The sequence below is a fragment of the Chiloscyllium plagiosum genome, unplaced genomic scaffold, assembly GCF_037043375.1.
Source record: "Chiloscyllium plagiosum isolate Xiang-an unplaced genomic scaffold, Cpla_swu_hap1 HiC_scaffold_7, whole genome shotgun sequence".
In the NCBI taxonomy this organism is placed as follows: Eukaryota; Metazoa; Chordata; class Chondrichthyes; order Orectolobiformes; family Hemiscylliidae; genus Chiloscyllium; species Chiloscyllium plagiosum.
Genome location: NW_028270145.1, coordinates 77,638,598 through 77,666,084, shown reverse-complemented (window position 1 = coordinate 77,666,084; position 27,487 = coordinate 77,638,598). Strand labels below are relative to the sequence as shown.

Sequence of the window (27,487 nt, the reverse complement as noted above, 5' to 3'; positions counted from 1 at the left end):
AACCTTAGCACTTTAAATTTATACATTTAATATTTGCACTATTTACTGATATGTTTTTATGGCCAATTACCAACTTTGTCAGGTAGCTGAAACTGAACGCTAGATGGCATTGTTAGAAGTCTTTTTTTAAAGCAGTAATCCAAGCAAAAAAAACTTCTACTGAGAACATTTCTTACTAAATTCTTCGAGATATTTTTAACTATACCAATCTGTATCAGCAGGGTATTTAAAATAAAAACAATTGATTCCCCATGCTAGATAGATTCAGTGATTTTTTTTGGAGCAATTATGTTTTGTTACCGTACCACGGATAACAGTTCCATCACGAGGTGGGCAGGAACTTGAACCTGAATTTTACAAAGGAGTTCCACAGGATGCCAAAAACATTTTTTTTTTCACAAATTCAGTTTAAACAAAACAGTACAGTAACAATTGTTAACAGTTATGATGATAATTACTAAGGAAATAATGTGATTAAGAAATAAGAAGATATGCCGTTCCATTATTTTAAAAGAGCGAAACAGAAACTGGATAACTACAAATACATCAGTTACTAAAAACTGTAGTTGAGAATGATTAAATGTTGGAAAAGTATGAGCTGATCAAAGACGTGTCAGCATGCATTTTTGAAATTTGACTTATTTGTGTTTTGAGATGGTAATTAATATGTTTTCTGAATTTAGAAGTAAACTTAAAGTGCAGACTCAGCTGCCTGAACGGAAAGGCTGGGAGTTCAGCTGTTCCAAAATACATACATGTCACAAATGGTTGTTAAATGAATATCTGAGGTTTGGTTGCGGTTTTGACAATAATTCAAATTTAACCAAATTTATGCCCAGGATACTAAAACCCAATCGAGTTTGAATTTATCATTTTGACAACATCAGACGAATGACGGTACAATGTTGGGGGGGTATTAAAAAACTGAGCATTTTGAAAACTGGTCAGAGAGTCAGCAATTACCATCGATAGGCCAAGCAACTATCATAGAGCGAACTGCCCACCTAATATTTTGCTCTCAAAAAAATTAGAAAACACGCTCTATCAAGGGTATCTTTTCATGCAAAACATACTCGCAGTAAAACAAAAGTAGACAACCCAGGGAGATCATCAGCCAGAAGATTGAGTGGAGAAGACAGAGAGAGTATGGTCTTGAGAAAAGCTAATGTAATGTTTGATAATTCTGTTATTGGAACAGTATATATTTTATAGAGCTTGTGTCAGGTAGTAAGTAGTTAAGAAAAGGAGAGCTGGGATTTGTGAATAGTTTTTATTTAATGTTCAGTATTAGAGTTAGGAAAATAAATTGTTATTTTTCTTTAAATAGTGAAAGCTAGGTGTTCTCTGTCACTCACAGTGAGGTGAACTTTTTTGGGAGTTTGGTTTTAATTAACAGAGGGGTTCAACTTCCGTGTTGTAATATGCCTCTTTGGATTGTGGAACCAAACTCAAATCGGGACACAGGGATAAAATAAAGGTTCTCTGGAATTACAGGATGTGGAGAGTCATGGCCCTCAGGAATATGTATTGGGGCCCTAGCATTTCAACATATATGAATGTCTTTGGTAAGAGTCACACAGTTTTCAGATGACTAAGTTAAGGGGAAGAGCACATAGTGAAGTAGGATAGAACTTTTATTGACAGACGAAGCAATTTTTTGACTACAATTTCAATTGTCAGAGCATTCGATCTTCCAATCGTTGTTGCTAAAGCTAACAAGTTCAAAACCAGTTTCTGGCCTTCCCAGAAAATTAGGCTCAGATGCAGGGTGACAGCTCATTTTCTCAGAGAAATTCCTTCCAATTAAAGGAGCCATGGCATGCATGAAAAAAAAAACCTGGGAATGGTGGATGTCAGCTCTCCCACTCTTACTTGGGATAATCTAAAGTGGTACAGCCTGACAAACTCACCTACGAGCAAGAGACAGAGAATACTTTCATTATCAAGCAGGCCGCATTGGAAATGGTCAAGGATGTGACAGCAGTAGTGCAGCCAATCTAATAATGACCAGGAAAATCCAGAAACAAGAAAGTCTGATGAAAGGCCATTGATCTTAAACATTAAATTTGATTTTCTCCTCCACAAATACAGTATTGTTTGTTTGTTAGCAAATTCTGTTTTTAACTTCAGATGGTCATTATAGGCAGGAGTGGTCCTACATTGCTGGGTGCCAGCGACAACCACTCCTTGGCTATTGGCAATGCATACTCACCTGGTCCAGTGGGATGCATACTGTGGAAGATATCAGGGACAATCATGAGAACCAGAGCCTCATCAAGCACTTACGTGAGCATATGAACGGATAAATGCTCTGATGATGGTTCATCTCAAAGGGAGAACTTAGGACCGGGGGCATAGTCTAAGGATAAAGAGTCACCAATTTAAGATTGAGGTGAGGGTTTCCTTTTTCAGAGGGTTGAGTGTCTTTGGAATTCCTTACTACAGAGAGTTGTAGGAGCAGAGTCCTTGCGAATATTGAAGACTGAGATACATCAGTAGGGAATTCAAGGGTTATGGAGAAAGGGCAGCCAAGTGAACTTGAAGAGTGTTTGATCAACCATGATCCTACTGAATGTGGAGCAAGCTCTGGGATCTGAATAGCCTACTCTTGGTCCTATTCTGATGGTCATATAACTGGCTTTCTGCACATTGACCCTGCATTGGGATCTCATCTAGTTCCAACTGCATTTCAATGGGCATCCTCACTTTCCTATGGAGGGACTTGTGGGTGCGGAGGGGGCATCTTAAGGTGTTGATGATGTTACTCCTGCTGTAGCATATTGTAGTAAGCCCCTTGCTCTAGACCCTCGGTGGAGGAAATGGCATAGCTCCAAAAGTGCAGCTGAGGATAGGTAAAGTTCTGGTCAAAAAAAAAATGCCTTGCAGAGAATTGGTATTCAAAAAGCAAGAAGTAACAGCACACTGTGACAGAGGGGGTGCTTTGCATAGAAGTTGCTCAGCCTGAATACATCTGCAACTCTTTTGTGTTACTGGTCAAAGCTTTCACAACTACTCAGTTTTATTTCATGGCATACTCTTATCTTCTAATCGCTGTTAGAGATTCAGTGTGAAACTGCTCCCATGTTGGGAAGGGTGGATTCCATTAGAAAAATCCCTCAAATGATTTCAATTGTCTTCACATCTTGTCTATGGCAGTTCCTGTCTTTTCTGGAAAACTATCCCTGGGAAAAAAAAACAGCCAGAAGTAGGAACATGTAGGGCTGGTTTGTCAACATTATTTTGTGTCTGATTTTCTTGGCCTACTCCTTCATCATTTCCAATTGCTTGAGAAAATTTCCCTCGCTAACTCTGTTCCCCTGCTTCAGACACAGCTAGAGCTCCTAATATTTCCAACATCTTCTGATTTTATTTTAAATAAGACAAGTACAAAATGTACTTAAAATTGTCAACAAAGTACTAGTATTATCTCAAGGAGTTAGAATTCAAAAGTGAGGAAGGTGATGCTTCATATTTACAATCTTGGTAAGACCCCAAGTAGAGTTAAGCATTCCGCGTTGGGAAACAAATCTTAATTTATATTATTCCTGAAGGACATATAATGTAGTCTCTCCAGAATGATACCAGTGCTGAAAAGCTAAAATTATGTAGACAGTTTTCATAGACATCTTTTGGTTTCCCATGAGCTTGGAAGGTTGAGAGGTCATTTAATCAACGTAATTAAAACGATACAATGGACTCAATACAAGAAAGAGAAATTACATCCACTGGCAGCAGAATCTTTGGCATGTAATATTAAAATTAGAACCAGATAATTTAAGGGAAGGAAATCAGAATTCATTTGGTCACACACACTGTAGGGAAATCAAGAACTCCTTCTCCTAAAAGGTTATGCATGCTGGGTCAACTGAAAATTTCCCAGACAGAGACCAATGGGTTTTTGTGAAATATGGACATCAAGGAATGTTGATCCAGGATAGGTAAACTGAATCAAGGAGCAGGTCAGACAGAAACGGAATGGTGAAACAGGCTTGAGAAGTTGAATGACATAGTTCCAATGATTTGGTTTATGGTGATACACGATTTGAAGTTGTGTTCTCGCTATACAGCAACATACTTTTGATGCATTAGCTTTGCCAGGCAAAAAAAATGTAATGAAATCTGTAAATCTTATTTCTCTTGTATGAGCTGACATGCGTAAAACATTTTTTACACAATACAATAGAACGAACAAGAAAAATACTTTTTATACATAACTTACCCGAAGTTGAGGACAATATGTTAACAATAGCAACCTGAGTATCAGAAAGCGCCTCCTGATAGGAAAAGTTTGCCAGAAACCACTGAAAAATTAATTGCACAATTGAAGACAAACATACTATTGTGTACAATTTATTTTTGTTACATTAATATTCAACTTGTTCAATAACAAACCTGAGTGAACAGATTTCACAGAATCATAGAATCCCCAGTATGGAAACAGGCCATTTGGCCCAACAAGTCCACACCGACCCTCTGAAGAGTATCACACCCAGACCCATTCTCCAACTCTTTTACTTTATATCTCCCCTGACTAATGCAGCTAACCTACACATCCCTGAACACTTTGGGCAATTTAGCATGGCCAATTCACCTAACCTACATGCTTAGGAACTGTGGCTGGAGCACCCGAAGGAAACCTTTGCAGACATGGGGAGAACGTGCAAACTAGCAGTAACTGTTCACAAAGATATGGGCCAGATATGCATTGTGGGGCGGAAACCCCTTTACAAGATGATCTTGGGCTGTGCACATGGCCAAATTTCAGTCACAGCTACAGAAGCGTGGAGGAAACTTGAAATGTGACATGGAGTGCTTCAAATTGTTTGGTGGTGGGAACATGCCCAGAAAACGGTACTCCCTCCAATTGTGGAAAACGGTGCATGACCGTTTGAAAATTTGACCATATAGTGTCCTAACCGAAACTACATTCACTTTAACTTCTGCCTCAACAACAAACTAAATTACACTGATTATATGTGATTAAGAGCATGTGTTAAACATTTCTGAACATATAACAGTTATAAAATACATTAATTTTCCACATGATTATTTCATATACAATGTTTAATAAGGAAGAATGTATCCGTATGTACTTTCAAATGAGACTAACAAAAATGAGTTAGTACATAAATGCCCCAACAATTTTTAACATAAAGAACAATGAGCAAGAGCAGGCATTCAGATCAGTGGGCCTGTTCAACCCCACTGCTTGGTTCCATAATGCTTCAACATATTAGCAAATAAAAATCTCTCTCTTCTATACATTTATTCAGTGTCATGTCATCCACCACATCCAGGGTAGTGAATTCCACAGATTCATGAGCCTTTGAGAGACGTATCCCTCAATTAAATCTGCCACCCTTTAATTTAAAATTATGACCTCTTGTTCAAGATTGCCCCACAAGGGATAGATCTGCTCTCCGTTTACATTGTCAATCCTCTTTAGCAACTCATATAGATCTATTAGATCTCCTGTCATTCTTCTGAACCCAAGCCAAAATAGGCTGAAAATAGGCTCAATATCTCCTCTTAATACAGCTGCAGTAAGAGAGGACATCTTGAAGGACTCATCCCGTCTGGCTATATGGGTAGAACTTAGAAATAAGAAAAGATGCAGTCACTATAATGGGGTTTTAACATGGGCCTCCCAATAACTAGTGGGAGAGAGAGGAACATATATGTAAATAGATCATGGGAACAGGTAAAACAACAGAGTTGTTGTAGTGGGTAATTTTAAATTTCCCTTGTCCAATGAGGGCACAGGCCATACTAGACCACGTATAGGAGAATGAGCCTGGCAAGTGATCAATGTTTCAGTGGGAGATCATTTTGGGAACTGTGATCATAATTCCATAAGCTTTAGATGGTTAAGGAAAAGGATAAGACTGGTCCTCAGATGAAAGTGCTAAACTGAGGGATGGCAAGTTATAGTAGCATTAGGCAGAAACAGGAGAAATTATGGAGGTGGCTGTTTGAGGGTAAATCCATATCTACCTGGGGAGTCTTTTAAAGGCCAGATGATCAGTGCTCAGGAACAGCATGTTCCTGTGAGCATGAACGATAATGATGCCAAGATTGGGGAACACTGGAGAGCAAGAGACATTGAGAGTTCAGTCAAAAAGAAAAAGAAAACAAATGTAAAGATTAGGAAACTGAAATCTGACAAGGCCCTTTAGGCAGAAGAAGAAAGCAGGAAAGAATTTGAACAAGGAATAAGAAAGGGGCCATGAAATGTCCTTGACAAACACGATTAAGGAGAATCCCCATGACATTTTATACATATAAAGGAGCAAGAGGGCAGCTGGGGAAAGAGCAGGTCCATTCAAGGACAAAAGGGGGAAATTTATGCATGGGGCCACAGAAAATGGGCGAGTAGATTAGAATTTTTTAGATTAGATCCCTACAGTGTGGAAACAGGCCCTTCGGCCCAACAAGTCCACACCGATCCTCCGAAGAGTAACCCACCCAGACCCATTTCCCTCTGAGTAATGCACCTAACACTATGGGCAATTTAGCATGGCCAATTTACCTGCCCTGCACATCTTTTGGACTGTGCGAGGAAACTGGAGCACCCGGAGGAAACCCACGTAGACACAGGGAGAATGTGCAAACTCCATACAGACAGTTGCCCAAGGCTGGAATTGAACCTGGCACCGTGGTGCTGCAAGGCAGCAGTGCTAACCACTGAGCCATTGTGCGAGTACTTGATGAGTACTTCATATCATTAGTCACCAAAAACAAGGACACGGATTGTTGGTAAGATTATGGAGAGTTTTGTTCATATTCCAGAGCATGTCAATGTTAAGAAGGTGGTAGTGTTGGATGACTTGAAAAAACATAAAACTCAATAAGTCTCCAGGACCTGATGGGATCTACTCAGAATACTGAGGGAAGCAAAGATGGAGGTTGCTAGGATCTTGACAGAGACCTTTGTATTTTCTTTACCACAGGCAACGTCCACAAGGGTAACAGGGACAACTCAGGAAAGTGTAGGTTGGCGAGCCTCATATCAATCATAGGGAAATTATTGGAGAAGACTCTAAGGGATGGATTTACTTTCATTTGGAAAAAAAATGACTTATTAAGGATGGTCAGCATGGGTTTGTGAGGGCAAGGTCTTGTCTCATAAATTAGAGGGAGTTTTTTTGAGGAATTGATGAAGATGAGTGTTGAGGGTTAGGCAGTGGATGCTGTCTACTTGAACTTTATTGACAAGGCCCTCATGACAGATTGGTCCAGAAGATGGAATCCACAGTGAATTGGAAGATGGGACACACAATAAGCTTGGTCAGAGAAGATAGAGGGTCGTTGTGGAGGAGTATATTCTGCCTGGAGGTCTGTGACCAGCAGTGTTTTGCAAAGTTGTTTGTAATACATATAAATAATTTGGTTGAAACTGTTTGTGTTCTGATTAGTAAGTCTGCAGATGACATGAAATTGCTGCAGTTATGGATAGTGAGAAAGGTTGTCAGAAGGATATAGTTGGGAAGTTGTGAGGAGAATGGCAGACAGAGTTTAATCCAGACAAATGTGAGCTGATGAATTTTGGGAGGTCAAATACAAGATCGATGTCTACAGTAAATGGCAGGACCCTGAGAAGCACTGGTAGACAGAGGGATCTTCGGGTGCAAGTCCATCGCTTCCTGCAAGTGGCAGCACAAGCAGGTAAAGTGGTAAAGAAGGCTCCAAAGTATTTTGAAGTTTCTCTCCATATAGATAATACATAGCCTATTAATCAAAGTGATAACCTCACTCTTATTACAGAACTTCATCTGCCAAACTTTGGCCCATTCAGCTATCCTATCTCTATTCATTCGTAAGTTTCTTATTTCTTTTTTGCAACACACTCAGACCTATTTTAGTGCATCTGCAAATTTGACTATCATACATTCTATCTCTGCATCCAAGTTGCTAGTAAGATTATAAATAGTTGATATCCATGGGGTTAAATGGGCGTGGGCTGTTTCCCTGGAGTGTCGAAGGCTGAGGGGTGACCTCATAGAGGTTTATAAAATCATGAGGGACATGGATAGGATAAATAGACAATATTTTTACCCGTGGGGTGGGGGAGTCCGAAAAGAGAGGGCATAGGTTTAGAGCGAGAGGGGAAAGTGACCTAAGGGGCAACGTTTTCATGCAGAGGGTGGTGAGTGAATGGAATAACCTGCCAAAGGAAGTGGTGGAGGCTGGTACAATTGCAACATCTGGATGGGTATATGGATAGGAAGGGTTTAGAGGTACCTGGGCCAAGTGCTGGCAAATGGGATTAGATTAGGTTGAGATACCTGGTCAGCATGGACGTGTTGGATCAAAAGGTCTGTTTCCATCCTGTAAATCAATATGACTCTATGATCAAATCCTATGTTACCCCACTATTTGCCAACCAGAAAATACCTATTTTTTCTGATTCTACCCAATCCTCCGTTCCAACTAACATATTACCCCAAACCTATACGGCCTTAACTTCTGTATTAAGCTTTTGAGCAGCACCTTATCAAGTGCCTTCTTAAAATCCAGGTGGACGACATCTAAAGGAGCCCCATTATCCAGTTTGCTTGTTACATCTTTGTACAACTCTAGCAAATTAGTCAAACACCATTTACCCTTCATAAAACCATGCTGACTTTGATAAATTGCAGCTTGACTTTCCAAATGTCTCATTACAACTTCATCAATTATAGCTTCCAACAATTTCCCAACAACAGATCTAACTGGTCTGGAGTTTCCTAATTTCTGCCCCCTTCCTCTTTGAATAAGGACATTACGTTAGCATTTTTCCAATCCACTGGAATCTCTTCAGAATTCAGGAAATTTTGCATCCATCATCACTGCTGCCACTTCCTTTAAAACTCTAGGATGTAGGCCATCAGGCCCTGGGACTTGTCTGCCTTTCATCCCAATGGTTTGTTTAGTGTCTTTCCCCCAGTGAGACTGATTTGCCTTTTTAAAAAGTTTCTTGCTTTTCTATACTCACTACATAAACAATTTCTATTGGAATGGAAAAACAATGGTTTACCCTTCATTTTTAATGTACTGTATTATAACAGGTACTAACCACAAAGCAGAAGAAAAAGCTGATTTTTGCGACTTGTGATACTGTCAATTTGCCAACAGATTTCAGCACTGCTTCGTGATCCTTTGCTGCTGGATACGACATCCGAGAGAGTTTTGCTTCAAATGCATGATGAGCTGGAAGTTGCCGCACCTCCATAATGTTACTGAACCTAACACGTGGTTTTTTTAAAGCTAAAAATGAAGAATAATAATTTTCAATAATATCTTCAGATAAATAAAGTTACATCAGACTAAACAGGAGGTTATAAAACATCTTGGGTAAATATGGTCAGAAAGGTCATACATAATCAAAATTATTATAGTTCTGCAATGATTATATTAGTATAATTAGCTTTCCATTGCTGATCAAAACAAGGAGAAAGGGTCTATCGAGTCTGTGTGTTACTATGATGGCAAGAACTTTCCTTTTTTGGCAAGGTAATTATTAATCACGGCCTTACTCTTTATCTTGTGACAAGTGTGTTGAAATAAAACAACAGTTTCTATTTAAAAATTATCTAATTCCAATTAACAACAGTGATTAAGTTAGCTACATATTCATTTAGCATTTTGAACAGATCTTGAACTAATAGAACATCTATGGACAAATAAATATTGGTTTCTCAATGAAACCTAAATCAAGTTGTTTAGGGGTACCACTAAAAATGTCATGATGACATAAATATATACTTGAAAGAAAGCAGCAACACTGAAGAAAATGTTCAAAACATTAATCACCATCTGATTAAAAACCTAAATATCATTTTCTTTGCCAGGTGGAGACTATGTAGGTGTTGCTACTCTACTAAAAGAACCTTTTTCTATTGAAATTCTGTACCCTTCAGAAAAATGCTACAAAACTTAAAAATTCACAGTAATAAAGATCATCAAAGAGACAAGTTACTGGATTAGTGGTGCTGGAAGAGCACAGCAGTTCTGGCAGCATCCAAGGAGCAGCGAAATCGACGTTTCGGGCAAAAGCCCTTCATCAGGAATAAAGGCAGCGAGCCTGAAGCGTGGAGAGATAAGCTAGAGGAGGGTGGGGGTGGGGAGAAAGTAGCATAGAGTACAATGGGTGAGTGGGGGAGGGGATGAAGGTGATAGGTCAGGGAGGAGAGGGTGGAGTGGATAGGTGGAAAAGGAGATAGGCAGGTCGGACAAGTCCGCATAAGTCATGGGGACAGTGCTGAGCTGGAAGTTTGGAACTAGGGTGAGGCAAGTTAACTCATTGACTCCATATCTGTTTCTGTCTGACAACTCTATGTTGTCTGAATACAAAGGTTATCATTATGGATCCTTTTGCCAAATTTTTTAAAAAATCACCCAGCACAAGGTTTTGAAAACCTTTTGTCAAAAGGCGTGGTGTTATTTTAAACAGAACACTCAAGACTAACTGGCCCAAGCGCATATGATGTAGACTGTTTCTAACGTATTAGCAATCTAAGAAGCTCCATGTAGAAAATAAAGTGCTTTCGTATGATAACAATGTAATTTTTAGATGGTGTTGTTATTTCCAGATGTTAATAAGTTGCAAAGCCAAAATATTTAGCCTGCTTGTTGGTAACATGCAACACTGTAACTTCATTCTATTAAGTAACCTCGTCAGCAAAGAGGTCAAGGTTATTACAGGTCTTGCTCAATATTACAAAAGACTTGAAAAATTGTGGCAGGCTCTTAGATCTCAGAATTTAGATTATCAAGATCCATGGACAATATACACAATAGATAGCTCAGCAAAGCAACACCCATCTGGATTTTGTTCTGCTTACAGCAATGAGGAGAGCACTAAACCAAAATGCTACCATCTCAGCAGCTCAAGACCAATTGTGGTTTTATCAATACCCTTTTGGCAAAACCATCTCTGGGAGCACGAATGTAGCTGCTGACAATTTGTGCAAAGCACAATTTAAGAATAATTTTTAACATTCCATCATCTGAAGATTGTACTAGAGTGTGTTAATTCACTGGACACAGGCATAACATCTTTAAAGTCATAAAATGTTCAAAGACATTTCATAGGAGGGGAATCAAACAAACATTGACACTTTAATTAAAGATGGACATATTAAAATTGGTGACATAAAACATAGTGAAATGGGAGATTTTAAGGAGGATTGTGTAAAGGTTCAGGGAAACAATTTCTGATATTAAGAGTCTAAGTGTTTGAATATACAGCCTCTAATATAAGGTAAAACAAGAGGGGGAGGTGTGCAAGAAGCTAGGATTAGAGAAACTGAATTTCTGGAAGCTTGCAAGCTAACAGTATGTTATAGAAATAGGGAGGGCAAGACAAAGGGTCAAGGAGGAAGATGAGAATTTTTGAACTGGTAGACTGTGATTCGATGCATGTCAGAGTTTACTGGAGTGCTGTGTAAACAGGACTGTGAAAAACCTTTAGCAAGATAATAATTTTAGAGAGTGCGCAGAGGAGATGTATCAGGGTGCTGCCTGAATTGGACGGCTTGTCTTATAAACAGAGGTTGAGTGAGTTTGGGCTTTTCACACTGGAGAGAAGAAGGAAGAGAAGGGACTTGATAGAGGTGTACAAGGTAATAAGAGACATAGATAGAGTAGATAGCCAGAGACTTCTCCCCAGGACAGAAATAGCTGTCACGCGGGGTATCATTTTAAGGTGATTGGAGGAAAGTCAAAGGTAGGTTCTTTATGCAGATTAGATTCCCGACAGTGTGAAAACAGACCCTTCGGCCCAACAAGTCTGCACCAACCCTCCGAAGAGTAATCCACCCAGACACATTTCCCTCTGACTAATGCACCTAACACTATGGGCAATTTAGCATGGCCAATTCACCTGACCTGCATATCTAACGGTGGTGGGTGCAGAAATGCACTGCCAGCGGTGGTGGTAGAGTCAGAGACATTAGGGACATTTAAGCAACTGCTGGACAAGCACATGGTTGGCAGTAAATTGAGGAGTGTGTAGGTTAGGTTGATCTTAGATCAAGCTAAATGCTCGGTACAACATTGTGGGCCGAAGAGCCTGTGCTGTACTGTACTGTTCTATGTAATCTAGTTCTTATATTGGCCTGAATTTCATAATATAAATGAGGTACTTCAAGTTAAAACCTACCTGTGTTGTTGTCATTACTATTTTTTTCATTGGCTGAATCATGAAATTTTACTGGGATATATAGTGGTTCACTCTGCAAAATACATTAAATTAATTTCTCGTGACAGGATAAGCAATATAACAATAAACAATAGTTTTACAAATGGATCCGCGGACATTATTTTAAAGCAAAATAATGCAGATGAGATAAAAACAGAAATACTATAAATATCCAGAACATTTGGCAGCATCTATGGATAGTGGCTAGAGAAACGGCCAATGGCATTTCATAAAATTAATAGGTTATTCTTTCATCAGTGATGAGCTTTTTAAACAAAAATTGTTGCACTGTATCTAATTCTTTTCATTTTAAGAATTGGGAATAGAGTTTTTACTTTGTGTATCATCAGTACTCTGGGTAAAAGTTCTATTAGTTCTAAGAAATGAAGGTTCATGTATTGCCTCAAAATACATGAACCTTCCCTTGCTTAACCACAAGGTAAAAATCTCCCACAAGCCAGTGCAATCAGGTAATGTCGTAGGATGTAATATTGTTTTACTTTTCGCACTGGTGAAGTCAAGTGGGTCAAGGCAGCAGCTCACCAGCACATTCTCAAGGACAATACATGCCAGCCCAGCCAGTAATGCTCACACCCAATGAGGAAATACTAAAAGAAAATCACTGAATGTTTGGCCTATGTCAGACAGTAAATGACCAGGCTCAAAATTGGGATATACAAAATATATAAAGAATTGTGTACAAATGCTCCTGCTAACAAACAAAGAAAATGAATTAAAATGTTGACACATGAATTGTCATTATAAATGCAAGGTCATTTATAACACTGATTGCTTACCAAAGAATCATTTATACTATTGTCTGTAGTACAAGTTGCAAGGTAGTTTTCAGCATCTGCAAACTTAAAATATTGAAAAATTTAATAAGGAGGCACCAAGAAACAATATTGTTAAAAGTATCTCTGCTAATATGGATACAAAGAAAAAAGTCACACCTTCCTGTATAAGCATAATTCAGACAGGACACCTACTGGAAGGTACAAATTACGCAACCTTAGACATTTAAACAAAATAAGTTTGAAGCAGAGGACACACAAAATATATAATACCATAATGCAAGTAAATTAATATTTAGAGCTCTGCAAACAAAGTCAGTTACACTTTATTTTTCCCATACTTAGGAGGACTACTTACCAATGCACCATGTCTTCCATTGGTACACTGTTCCCGCCAGGGCTTCCAAACAAGGAATCCGATGAGGTAAAGCACAAACATTGATGTTTTGGCAAACGTACTAAAGAAGGGTTTCTCATACCTTTTAAATATATACTGGAATGAAGAAAATAATCAAAACTTACTAATGCAGGAAGTAATACAAGTAATGCAAGCAGCAACAAAAATCAGACCTTTTTCAAGCCAGTATTCATGGATGCTGCCAAAGGTGCTGGGTGTTTATTGCATTTTGGTTTTCACTTCATCCGCAGTAGTTGCTTTAAAATAATGTCCGCAGATCATTTGTAAAACTATCATTATTGTATACTGTCATATAGCTTATTTTGTCATCAGAGTTGAATTTTTAATTTATTTTGCACAGTGAAGCACTGCACATTCCAGAAAAATCTCATGATTCAGCCAATGAAAAAGAAAATGACAACAACATGGGTGGGTTTTGATTGGAGATTACTTCAACCATTTTATTTGTCGCCCAAACCCTTGATCCCTCCACCTCTCCCAATAGCACACTATATAAAAACGTGGAATGTTTAAAGTAACAAAATACATCATGCACACTCAATAATCTATAAACACTTTTATCCCAGTTCATTTCAAAGATCGCAATACAATATGGCAATCAAATAGCATATTACAAATGATCACATGGTGATCTGCTTATTGTGACATAGCAATAATTCTAAGCTAAACTTTTATACTATTATAGCATGAATACAAAATCAGTTATCCTCCTTAAATTGATGACTTAAAGCATATTTGTAGTGGAAAAAGTGGCTCTGAGACTAAGACAATGAGTGTGAAACATGGGGAGAATACATAATTGCTTCACTTCTGCAGCACACAGTCAAGATTCTCTTTGATTTGCTATGACAATATAAGCTTTCTATTTAATGGTTTCACATCACATGGTGGCAAAAAAAAAGAAGAAAAAGCGAGAAATTCCAAATTTCCCCAATGCTTTGATAGTGAATGGAAAATAATATATGGATATTATATAACCGTTTTAAAATTATAAGAAGTCTTAATACCTGTTTTTCAAAACATTGTTACATAAATTCAAGATGGCCACTAATAAATCAAAACTATTTCTGAAGAACTTCTCTGCATGGAGCCATTAGATTATGGAAGGCACAGCCATAAGAAATGATTGTAGAAAATGTACCTCGTTGTCATTCAGGGAGCTCTGAGTCTAGCTGCCCTACCTTTCCCCTTTTAGGGACTCGACTTCAACTCCTGGTGATGGGTTTCTCCTGACATTCTTTGATATAAGGTACATTGTCAACTCAAGTAAATTGGTCCTCCCACCAATTAAGTTGTTAACTCTGGAGTGCTCCTTGTCCTGCTCACAAACTAATCTAAATTGTATGAATCTAAAATCACTGTTTGTAAGAGTTCCTGCTCCTGGTACTTCACCCAACCCACTCCCAAAACAGGTTCAGCAATGCCTCCTACCTACTGTGCTATGTTTCTTCTATGCCTCTGACACTTCTTGCCTTCCAGTCAATATTAGGATAATAGCTTATTTTACTTTAATTTTATTTGAAACTAAGTATCCAAAATTGTGAAATTGTTTATCTGACAAAATTAACATAGTAAATTAATATGCAAAAATTATTTAAGTGTTAATCCAACAGCAGTGCATCAATATTGCTTAGTTGCAATACTGAATATCTGCAGGTATTTTAATTTCCAGTTTCCTGGCATTAACCAAATTCTTTTTAACATGGTCATTTAACTCTATATCTCCATCCTCTTTCAATAGGGTCTGAGGGCTCTCTATTTGATCCTTGAACAGAAGTCCCACAGTACATTCCCAAAAACTCATTGAACTCTAGTCATTTCATCAAAAAGAGCAGTTGCAGGAACCCATATGAGTTTTGGCCAGGACTGCTTTTTGTGGCTCGTGTAGATAGGATTTTGTTCCAATTGTACTAAGGTTTACTCCCTCACTTCTTTTTGTCCGATATGTTTGAGTGTATTAGTACTGTTTACTGCTCTTACTGAGTTGGAACATTTCATCATTTACATTTTGAATTGCGAACTTTTTGTCCACCTACACATGGGACCACCTCTGATCCTTCCCCTCCTCAGCTTCTCCACTTCCACTGCTTGGAATAAATCCACTGACTCATATAGTTGCTTTAACTACACATCCTTGTGCCCTTATTGTAAAAAGACTTTATTCCATTCTCCCAGTACTTTTTATAAACTCCATTGCGCCTGTTCTGATGATGCTACATACTATGTCAGCACTTCTGATACACTTTGCTGTCTCCTCAACTGAGGACTCCTCTAACAATGGTTGACAAGACTGTATCCATTCATTTCCTGCACTTCTCCACAGGAGGGTTCCCCTTACCCTTAGTTTGAACACTACCAGCCTCCTCATGTAAAGCATAATCTTCTCTACCTCCAGCCTAATTCCACTGCCAAGCACATCTTCCCCTCGTCTATCATTCCGTGGGGACAGTTCTTCTGTGACATCTGGTCTACTCTTTTATTAGTCAATCCTTTTCTGTCTGCACCTTCCCATCCAAGTGCAGGAGACATTATACCTGTCCTTTTTCCTACCCCTGCCTCACGGTCCAAGAACCCAAATGCTGGTTCCAATTTATTTCAATATTGTAAACTATCTTCATTGCTCATGAAGTGATATTCGCTTGGGTGCTGCTTTGTAGAACACTCCCTTCAGCTTGTGGGCATGATCCCAAGCTTCCAGTTGCTTGTCATTTTTTCCATTCTGCACTAGCTCAAAGAACAGAACCTCATCTTCTGATGAGTCATTTTACAGCCTTCTGGACTTAAACTTGCATTCAATAATTTCAGATCATAGTTTCTGACAACTCACTTGTTTCTTCCTTTCAGTTAGCCCCTATTGTTAATGATACTTTATTTTCCACTTTCCCAATCAGACGGAAGTATATCCGTCTGGATCAGCTTTTGTTTCTTGTTCCATTAGCATCAACTTCTGTCTGGCATTTGCATCTGATCTCACCTGTCTTCCTCCCTAAAATTTCCTTTTGTGATGAGGATTCATCTGTAGATAGTTTTTACAATTTATATTCGGGACTATATGCAGATTTCTTTATTTAAATCAACCTGTTCAGATATGTTACGACATCTCCAGGCAGGTGGGTCTGGCTCAGAAATTAGGGACATTATTACTAAGCCACGAGGCCCTTCCAAGTTCAAACTTACCAAAAGATAAACCAATTATACTTACTACCCATTCAGTGAACAGGAAATGTGTGCCTTAACAAATCATATACTCTTACGGTACAGTGGTTAGCACTGCTGCCTCACAGCGCCAGAGCCCGGGTTTAATTCCTGCCTCAGGCAACTGTCTGTGTGGAGTTTGCACATTTCTCCCTGTGTCTTTGTGGGTTTATGCCGGCTGCTCTGATTTCCTCCCACAGTCCAACAACGTGCAGGTTAGGTGTATTGGCCATACTAAACTGCCCATAGTGTTAGGTGAAGGGGTAAACGTAGGGGAATGAGTCTGGGTGGGTTGCTTTTCAGAGGGTCGGTGTGGACTTGTTGGGCCAAGTAATCTAATCTAATTTAGTCTATAGGGAAGTATGGTAATGAACAGTAATCGTGGTTGTAAAAAAAAAATTCTACAAATGATAGTCAATAAAATTTCAATATGGTGGAATGAGTTTCTGAAAGAACTTTGTGGTTTGCTCAGGGCAACAGTTGTGTCCATGTACCTTTTCCAACAAGCCTACTATAAAATAATGAAATTAAGAAAACAAAGCTTCTGTGACATCCGGTCCACTCCTTTATCAGTCAATCCTTTTCTATCTGCACCTTCCCATCCAAGTATCGGAAGCATTATACCTGTCCTTTTACCTACTCCTACCTCACTGTCCAAGAACCCAAATGCTGCTTCCAATTTCTTTCAATATTGTAAACTATCTTCATTGCTCATGAAGTGATATTCGTTTGGGTGCTTGTTTTGTACAACACCTCTCTTCAGCTTGTCGGCATGATCCCTAGCTTCCAGTTGCTTGTCTTTTTTTTTATTCTGTACTAGCTCAAAGAATAAAATAAGATAGGACAACAATACTCACTGAGGTAAGTTCAGATGATACAACCCAGATAATATCGACAACCAATAGAACAATAATTCCAAGGATCATACGTCGTCTCTGGGGCGAACTGCTCTGTGAGCTCATTCGATTCATGATAAACAACCAAACCATTTGAAATCTATTGAAAATAAACCATATTACCAAACATAAATACCAAATATTTAATTTTTCTGACATGTATTGAACTCCCTAATTTCATTTCTGTTCACTCTTCTTCTGTGGAATTTTGTCTCAGTTCAGTCCATCCCTTTTTCTCTGCTAAGACCTAATTGCATATTTAATTAATTCAAGGGTTGTAGGCATCGCTCGCAGAGCAAACATTTACTCTGCATCCCTAACTGTCCTCAAAAACGTAGTGGTGAGTTGCCTTCTTGAACTACTATAGTCCATTTGATGTAGCTCCAGCCATAATTCTGTTAGGAAGTTCCAGGATTTTGATCCAGCAACAAGTGATAGAATGCCAATAGGTTTTCAAGTCACAACGGTGTGTGGGGTGCCCCATGTATCTACTGTTTTTTTTCTTTCTGGATAGTATCGGTCATGTATTTAGAAGGCACAGTATAAGGAGTCTTGGTAAATATCTGCATCTTGAAAATGGAACATACTGTTGCTACTATACATTGCTAGTGGGGGGAGTGAATAATTGTGGACCTGATGCAATCAAGGATGTTACTGCTGGGTGATATTAGGCTTCCTGAGTGTTGTTGGAGTTACACTCATCCAGGCAAGCGAGGAGTATTCCATCACACACTCCTGACTAGAATCTTGCCGATGACACAAATTTTGGGGAGTCAGATGGTGAGTTACTCACTGCAGGATTCCTAGACTTTTCCAATAATCAGGACCTCTGTCATGCATTAAATTCTCTCTTACCTCTGTTATTATCCTGCCATGTTTTGCAGTTTTAGATTCTGGACCACCAAGCAATTAACTATCAAAACAGTGAGCATAATCTGATCAAGCTTGATTCAGTGCTTAAATGGAGAACTCTGAAACAGCTTCTAATATTCTAAATTTAACCAAGTCTGACTTTCATGGGATGAGGCTGGGCCCGCTCAAAGTGAAATGGGTAAGTCTGTTATTGCATAGGATGACAAAAGTCTGCTGTTGATAAAGAATTTAATGTGATCCAGAACTATTTTATAACCATAAAGTTAAGAGTTTACCTTACAAATTAAATTTGAAGTGTCCTCACATTTGTGAGGAGGGGTTCTGCCACTCAGGGGTTCAAATTTGTAGGTGAAAGTCAGTAAATTAATCTAGTGCAGGTAGTCTGAGATATCAATATAGGTCATGTTTTAAACAGAGATATGAATATTTCAAAAACAGTTATGTAGACAAAATAACTTACCTAAAAATTAAAAATAAAGACAAGGTGGCCACAGATCAGCCAGGTTGAGAAATTTGAAGGGGTATGTTCTTGACAAAAGAACATAATCACGATAGCTGAATTTGACATAGCAAATCTGAATGGAATTGTTGACGACAAGATATATTCTCACACAAGGATGATCAAAATTCAGAAGAGAAAATATGCCTTTTGGAGTAAGAAGTACATATTTATGTAAGCATACAAAAATATAGACAGCTGGAGTATTTTAAATTTGTAAAACAGAATAAACTTATAGCAAACCTGTAAAATTTTAAAAATTTGTATTTTATATCTAGGATACATCCCTGAAGTCTCCTAACTTTAAAGCATCTGTCACACTTTCATGAGTTCAGATAATAGCTATCTTTAAAACTAACTGTGACCATTTGATCAAATGTCCATTGACTAAATCAAAATAATCAAAAAACATTATTCATTTAAAACTATAAATCAAAAGCAAACTCAAAATCAACCACTTATCTGAAAACATTCATAAAATTCATTCTATGAAGACAAAATATCTGAAAATACCATTAGATGTCATAAACAAATAAGATTCCACAAATGGGTAATGTTGGTAAGTGAGGAAGAGGAATGTATCTAGATAGTTACCTCAACAGTGTGCATCAAAATTAAACAGAAGTATCCCCATAATCAAAATATCTATAATATAAAATGTCCTCAGAATGATTTTTAATAAAACAAAAACAGAAATTGCTGGAAAAAAAATCAGCAGATCTGGCAGCATCTGTTGACGGAAAGCAGAAACAACATTTCAGGTCCAGAACCTTTGGATCTACTGACCCTTATCCATTCTGAAGAAGGGTCACTGGACCAAAAGGTTAATTCTACTTTCTCTCCACACAGATACTGCCAGACCTGCTGAGGTTTTCTCAGCAAGTTTGTTTTTATTTCTGATTTCTAGCATCCATAGTTCTTTGTTTGTTGGCTATGAATTTAACAAATATGGTTGAATATATATGGGGAGTAAAATTGTAATCTTTGTACAAAATGCTTTGTTATTAAATGAGAAGTGAATCACAGACTGGAAACTTGAATCAAGGATGTTTGAGTATAGAAGGGGAGACCATCCAGAACCAAAGGAAACAATCGCAGAGTAAAGGACAAATCATTTAGAATTGAGATGCAGAGGAAGTTATTCACTCAGAAGGTACTGTATCTTTGAAATTCAATGACACAGAAGGCTGTGAAAGATTACCATTGTGTATATTCAAGAGAGAGATCAACAGACCTCTAGATGTCAATTATATCAAAGGAGGTTGGAGTAGTATGGGAAAATGGCACAGAGGTAAATGATTCGCCATAACCTAGTTAAACAATGGAACAGGTTCAAGTGGCTAAATGACCTACTTCTATTTTGATGTTCTTATATTCTTCATGAAAACTTTCAAAATCTAAGCAGAATGCCCATTTCATTTCAAAACATCTCTCTCAGCACTGTGGAAGCAGAGATTCTTATACTTAATGAGTAAGATAGATTTCTGTTCAGTGGACACATATGTAATAAACATCTCGTGGTCTCTAAGTACCCAATTTTATTTCATCATAATGCTAAAATTTCACTCCTCAAAATCAGAGGAGATTCCAATGTAACATCTTTAATTGCCTTTCATTTTGGTAATGGAGTACAATTCAAATAAAACCATGAACGGGAAAATTGTCAAAACAACTTTGAAATAGAATACAGGTCATCCTGCTATAATGCATATTTCGTTAACACAAAATTGCTGTAACATGATTGATAAGCTGGGGACACTGTCTCTAAAGTGCAAACTTTTAAAATGTGTTTTGGCTATAACATGATTACATCGGCAGCACTTTAAGTGCTGTTTCTACAGTGCGATTTTTCTACAATGCAGAGTTGTGCAAGAATGCAACCATTGTGCTATAAAAAAACTACCTGTATTTGAAGGGTTATTGGGAAAGATCAAGGTAGAAAGAGCATCATTCTATCGACAAGCCAACACAGGAAAATGAGCCACACAGTCTTCTTCTGTGCTGTAGTATCTAATAATTCTACCTTTCTGTCCTAAAGGAATACACCTTGAAGGATTTCACAGCACGCAGTCCTGAGTTCCTCAAGTTTTTGTAGAGGGATTTTGTAGAGGGATGTCATGATCCCGTGACATCATGCTTAACATATGGAAACCAACTTTCATAATTATGGCTAATGTAGCTCTCCTCCACATTGGGGAGACAGGATGCCAACTTGCAGAGCTGTTCAGGGAACATCTCTGGTCCTCATGCACCAAACAATCCCACTGTCCTGTGGCCAAACACATCAACTCCCCCAAGGACATGCAAATCCTGGGACTCCTCCAGTGCCAATTCAAAGCCACCTGCCTACTGGAGGAAGAATTCTCGGCATTTATATATCTGTTAAGTGCATTGGTTTAAGGACAGGATGAGTCAACTGCTAAATAGCACAACTCTAGCAGCAAACTAGCCATGAACATATTCAAAGGAAATGTGCCCATAATTTAGAATCATTGGATCTTTAGAATACATTTGTTGCAGCAAAATTTAAATAAAATTGGTAATTACTCAAATTATTCAGGATTTTAAAAAATCTTTTGTGAAAAGGTAGACATGATAGTGAAGGTGGTGCTTGGCAAATCTGCCTTCATTGGTCATAACAATAAATGCAGGAGTTGGGATGTCATGTTGCGGCTGTACAGGATATTGGTGAAGTCACCTTCGGAATACTGCATGCAATTCTGGTCGGCCTTCTATAGGAAGGATGTTGGCAAACTTGAGAGGATGCAAAGATTTATTAGGATGCTGCCGGGACTGGAGGGTTTGAGCAATAGGAAGAGGCTGAGTAGACTGGGACTTTTTTCCCTGGAGGTTAGGAGACTGAGGGGTGACTTTATAGAGAGAGGTTCATAAAATTATGAAAGGCATGGATAGGGTGAATAGTGAAGGTCTTTTCCCTAGGGATGTTGGGGGGGTGGAGTGTCTAAAAGAGGCCAAAGGTTTAAGGTGAGAGGGGAAAGATGTAAAAAGGACTGCAGGGGTAACTTTTTCATGCAGACACTGATCCGTGATGGAATGAGCTGCCAGAAGTGATGGAGGCTGGTACAATTACATTTAAAAGGTACCCGAATGGGTATATGCATAGGAAGGGTTTCGAGGGATACAGATCAAATGCTTGCAAATGGAACTAGGTCAGATTGGGATGGTTGGTCTTTGTGGATAAGTTGTGCCAGAGGGTCAGTTTCCCTGTTGTATGACTCTATGAGGCCACCAATACCACTATTTGTTGTCCTTAAGAATATGGTGGTAACACCCCCACCCCTCCAAATTACTTTAGCTCATTAGATGTTTGTAGATATTTTCTCATCAACCTGTTCAGAGATGTAATTACACATATCTGGAGCAGGTTAGATTTGAACTCAGGTCTCTTAACTCAGAGATAGAGACACTACCACTGCACTACAACAGCCTCTTGTGTTGTATATGAATTCATTGCATGATTTTGATCCAGCTACCTGAATATGATTTCTTCAAGTGGGGAAAAGAATTAATTTAGGTGTACCTCATATACTTTCTCATACAGCCAGCTTCTCGGGTCCAATTGAAGTTATCTTATTCCTTCACTTACTTTTCTTCGCCATGTCAAATTTTACTTGTGGTTCACCTGTATCAAGCAGTTCAAACCAAATCTGTTACAATATTGCAGAAATGCTAATTTCATTATGCAGTGATTGTAAATTATTACCCTGGGATTACAAAACAGTCAAAGTAGTTTATGGCATCTGAAACGTAAGAATAGAATTACAATCCAGAGGAACTGAAAGCAGTAGCAAGCTATTTTACACACCTGAGAGTATGTACAAAAACTCTTGAACAGCACCTGCATCAGGAAAGATTTCCTTGAATTATGTAGATCTGTGAATAGACCTTTTGCACGTCTACCTACAGCACATGGTCTGTTGACATTCAAGAAGACAGCTCATCACTACTTCTCGAAGGGCAACTAGGGATCACCAATAAACGTTGGCTGAACCAGTGACGTGAATATAAAAAAGGTCCAAATCTAACCCAGACTGAGATGAAAGATTTATTTGTTCACTGGCAAGGATGGCCTTGGGTAAAATGAACATGAGCAATTGCAATGCAGTTCTTAGTGGAAATGGACTAACAGCACAAAGTTGGTTTTGTTTTAGACCTAACTTGAAACTTCAATCAGAGGGACAATTGAATGTGGAATGGGCAATGCCAAATGGCAGCAATAAGGGACGAATCATTGAAGATTGGGACTGAAGCATATTGTTGGGAATTGTTTCTGCATCCAACCATACTAAACCTGTTCAGAGAGAATTTAATCAACCTAAAAGGAGAAATATTCAGTTCAATTTCTCAGCTTCATGAGCAAAAATCAGCTTTGCACATGCAAGGAGCATTTTGCTTTGCCTGATGTGGTGACATTACAATAATTCACATTACTTTAATCTATTTCTATGTAAGTTAAGTTAATCCATTTCAGCAAAAGCAATAGTAAATTCACAAATTAGAAAAATACTGTCAACACAAAAAATGTGTGTCAATAATCATATTCTTATTTTCAGCTGGAGTAGCAAATAATGTAGTAACTTCAGTGGATGATAACATGTTTATCTTCATGTACTGTAAAGACAATGAAATATTAACAGGTAACACTATCCTATTTAGGGTGAGGTAGAGCTCAATTGACACTGGTCACTTGCTAAAGTGAAAAATAATTAACAAGCGAAAGAAATAACTTACATCTATATACAGCAGGTCAAGGGAAATATCCATTTTATAAATGGTAAGAAATAACCAAGATAAGCAAAGATATGGAAACAGAAGTTAAATCATTTTAAATCTGGTACTAACAAGCTAAAACTGCAACAATCAGATAGGATTAACTTTTGCATCACAAATTCAGGAAAGACATGTCCTTCAGTAGGTTATAATCAGATACACAAGCCACTGAGATGTCCATTCTGTTCTACAAAAGACTGTTAGCTTTATGGAGATTAAAGAAACAGGTGTTTCCTGGTTGTTAGGTAGGCAACTTAATCCACTGTTCTGACAATCAGCATTATAAGACCATAAGAAATAGGAACAGGAGTAAGCCATCTGGTCCCTTTGGCTTACTCCACCATTTAGTTGGATCATGTCTGATCCAACATTGCTCATGTCCACTTTTCTAAAGTTTATTTGTAACTCTTGATCGCCGTGCTGATCAAAAACCTACCTAAATATAACAGTGATTGCAATTGCTCATGGAATCAAAGAGGGATGATTTGAAGAAACAGTTGTTCCTTTTCCTCATGCAATTGTGCTTCTTTTTAAGCTTATTGAGAAGTGACCGGAGAGGTCATTTTGCCTACCCAATTCTCACAACTGATACAGGTTGCAAAAACCTACCTATGGTAGGTTCACTAACCTAGGCTAGTGAAGAAGGCATTTGATACACTTGACTTAATTGGTCAGTGCATCATATATAGGAGTTGGGATGTCATGTTGTGGCTTTGCAGGATATTGGCTCGGCCACTTTTGGAAAATTGGATGATGCCAGGGTTAGAGGGTTTGAGTTATGGGGAGAGGCTGAATAGGCTGGGGCTTTTCTCCCCTGGAACATTGGGAAGGCGAGGGGTGACCTTCCAGAGGTTTATAAAATCACGATGTGCATGGATAGGGTGAATAGACAAGGTCATTTTTTGCAGGGTCGAGGTGTCCTAGAGGGCATGGGTTTAAGGCCAGTAGGGAAAGATTTAAAAGGACCCTAGGGGGAACGTTTTCATGCAGTAGGTGGTGAGTATATGGAATGAGCTGCCAGAGGAAGTGGTGGAGGCTGGTACAATTACAACATTGAAAAGGACTCTGAAGGGGTACATGAAAAGAAATGATTTAGGGAGATTTGGGCCAAATGCGATTAAATCAATTTGCGTTATCTGGTCAGCATGGATAAGCTGGTCCCGAAGGGTCTGTTTCCATGCTGTACAACTCTATGACTTTAAAACCAATAATACAAAGTTCGCTATTTGCCTTAGCAGCTACTAAAACTGTTACTGCTCATCTTGTATTTTCTAAGTTTGAAGTTTTGAAACATTATAGGACTAGGATTTCTGATAATACATGTCCTTCAGCTTTTGGACATGCTGAAGTCTATAAGAAAGCAATGTAGATTGTAAATAAATCATGCCATTTCTAAAAAGAAGTGGTGATTACAGAATATTTGATCAAAGACATAGCACGTATTGTTAACTTTTTTGCAAACTAGAAGCTGAAACTTGGCACAAACACACAGTTCTTAGTAGGGAAAAAGAAATTGTCCATAAATTGTGCTATTTTCATTGAAGATAAGGTTATGAAGACTGCCAATTCTGCTGTATTCCCCATGGCAGCACCCTGACTAGAATCTACCTGTCTGGTCAGAGTTAAATCAGTTCACTAAGATTGACAGTTAACAGCTCCTGTTGCATTTCCAAGCCAACCACAGTCCCACCAATCAATGCCCTCTTGATCAAGCTATGTAAATTGATATTCCCTTTCTGAATTTTTTAGATTAGATTAGATTACATACAGTGTGGAAACAGGCCCTTCGGCCCAACAAGTCCACACCGCCCCGCCAAAGCGCAACCCACCCATACCCCTACCCCTACGTCTACCCCTTACCTAACACAACGGGCAATTTAGCCCGGCCAATTCACCTGACCTGCACATCTTTGGACTGTGGGAGGAAACCGGAGCACCCGGAGGAAACCCACGCAGACATGGGGAGAACGTGCAAACTCCACACAGTTAGTCGCCTGAGGCGGGAATTGAACCCGGGTCTCTGGCGCTGTGAGGCAGCAGTGCTAACCACTGGGCCACCGTGCCGCCCACAAATTTGTTTTCCTCTGTTCTAATCCTGATAAGTACAGCAAAATAGCTTTGGTTTCATGTATCTTTTTAGCAATGTTAAGTTCTGTACTATCAAACAGTTAATTGTTAATGTGTTTCAACAGCAATTGGCTAATTTCTTTCAACATCCCGATACAAATGTACAAAATAATAAAAGGCAATGAATGGATAGGAAAGCATTGTTTCTATTATTAGGCGGGTCAGTAACCAGTGCAGAGTTACGGTAAGAAATAGAAGTCTAAGCGGAGCATTGAATAGAATTTATTTTTTACTTAGGAGGGTAATGGGTGTCTGGATCTCATTGCTTGAAAGGATGGATGAGCCATAAACTCTTGTAACATGTAAGTAGTATTTAGATATTGACTAGCATTGGTGTAGCCTCCAGGATAATGGGGCAAAAAGTTGAAAGAGGGATTTGTGTAGTCAGATCATTGTTGACCAGCAAAGACACTATGATCCAAATGGCTTCCCTTTGTGCTGGAAAAGTCTATTAGTCTACCATGATTTTGAACTCTCGAATAAGATAACAAATGAAGATGTAAAATCTGTATTTTATCATTTAGATAATCAGATAATTAGATATTAGTTACGTGTTAAAAAATGAACTGAGGTGGCTTCTTTAAAACAAAAGAACTGCAAATGCTGGAAATCAGGAACAAAAACAGGAATTCTTCTGAAGGGCCACTGGACTTGAAATGCTATCTCTGCTTTCTTTCCACAAATGCTGAGTTCTTCCAGCAATTTCTATTTTTGTTTTGCCTTCCAGTCCTTTTGGCCAAGGAAGCAACTTGAAGCCACAAAGAGCTGACCACATAATCGAAGCTCACATCTTCATACTGCAATATCAGAGATGTTTTCATTTGGATGGAACATTGAAACAGCCTCTGCCTTTACTGAGGTAAGTGCATATGAATCCCTGACAATATTTAAAGAATGGAGAATTCTCCTAATGTCCTAGAAAACTTTAATACCGTAACAGATAGTGAAAGATAATAGCAAATTTATGAATTGTGTGTTTGTGGGACCTCAATGTGTAAGAAATGGTTTTCAGAATCACTTGGATAAAGCAGGAATAGATATTAAAGATCACACTACACTAATTTTAAAATGAGAATATTGGTAATCGATATTGAACGTTATAGTGCTCCACAATGACAATTTTACTGTCAAAATCAATTAGTCTGGAAAATGTGGATCATACATTTTATAAATACATATCACTGAATAATTTCAACTTGGAAGTTGTAACATATCTGTGTAATAACTCAAATTAATGTAATGAAAATTCTCAGTTCATAAAATACTCACTACACTACTACAAGAAACTCTCTTCTTAAACATTTCCTCCTTGCTAACCTTCTGCCCTCCATTCAAAGTTTTCCTTAAGTTAAGTATTTTCACACATGCTTGAAGTGACATCAATTCTCTCCTTAAAACCCTTGAATATGTTATAAATTTTATGTAAATACACATTGTTTTTGTTGATGATTCCTGCATTATGTTATGAAGAGTGTGTGAATGCTGTTTTGTACTGACAGCTTACAAGCACCTGTCATATGACTAACTGGCAGTCCCAGAGTATCCTGTAACATTTGGCTATGAAATAGGTATCTGAATCGGTTGCTATTTTGACAACAATTTGAAGTTAACCAGTTTAAATTATGCTCCAGAATACTAAAGCCTAATCAAGTTTGAATTTATTGTTTTGATGTTGGCAAAACAATGAGACAATCAGACGTTGGGGGTATATTT

The 27,487-nt window shown here is 38.3% G+C and overlaps 1 protein-coding gene across 7 annotated transcripts in view; it reads right to left on the bottom strand.

The window, feature by feature from the left end:
- Positions 1–27,487, bottom strand: part of LOC122551689 (solute carrier family 35 member F5-like) — a 108,040-nt gene that overhangs the window by 78,494 nt on the left and 2,059 nt on the right. For 4 of the 7 annotated variants that reach the window (XM_043694011.2, XM_043694018.2, XM_043694012.2 and 1 more), the window contains exons 2-8: positions 22,398–22,499; positions 17,446–17,584; positions 13,334–13,468; positions 12,979–13,041; positions 12,143–12,215; positions 9,056–9,246; positions 4,220–4,301 (exon numbers count right to left, since the gene is read on the bottom strand). In XM_043694011.2, coding sequence (XP_043549946.2) covers positions 4,220–4,301; positions 9,056–9,246; positions 12,143–12,215; positions 12,979–13,041; positions 13,334–13,468; positions 17,446–17,584; positions 22,398–22,414 — 700 coding nt within the window. In that variant the 5' untranslated portion in view covers positions 22,415–22,499. Of the gene's footprint in view, positions 1–4,219; positions 4,302–9,055; positions 9,247–12,142; positions 12,216–12,978; positions 13,042–13,333; positions 13,469–17,445; positions 17,585–18,817; positions 19,004–22,397; positions 22,500–27,487 lie in introns of all 7 variants that reach the window. The other 3 variants (XM_043694014.2, XM_043694015.2, XM_043694016.2) reach the window with 3 other exon arrangements.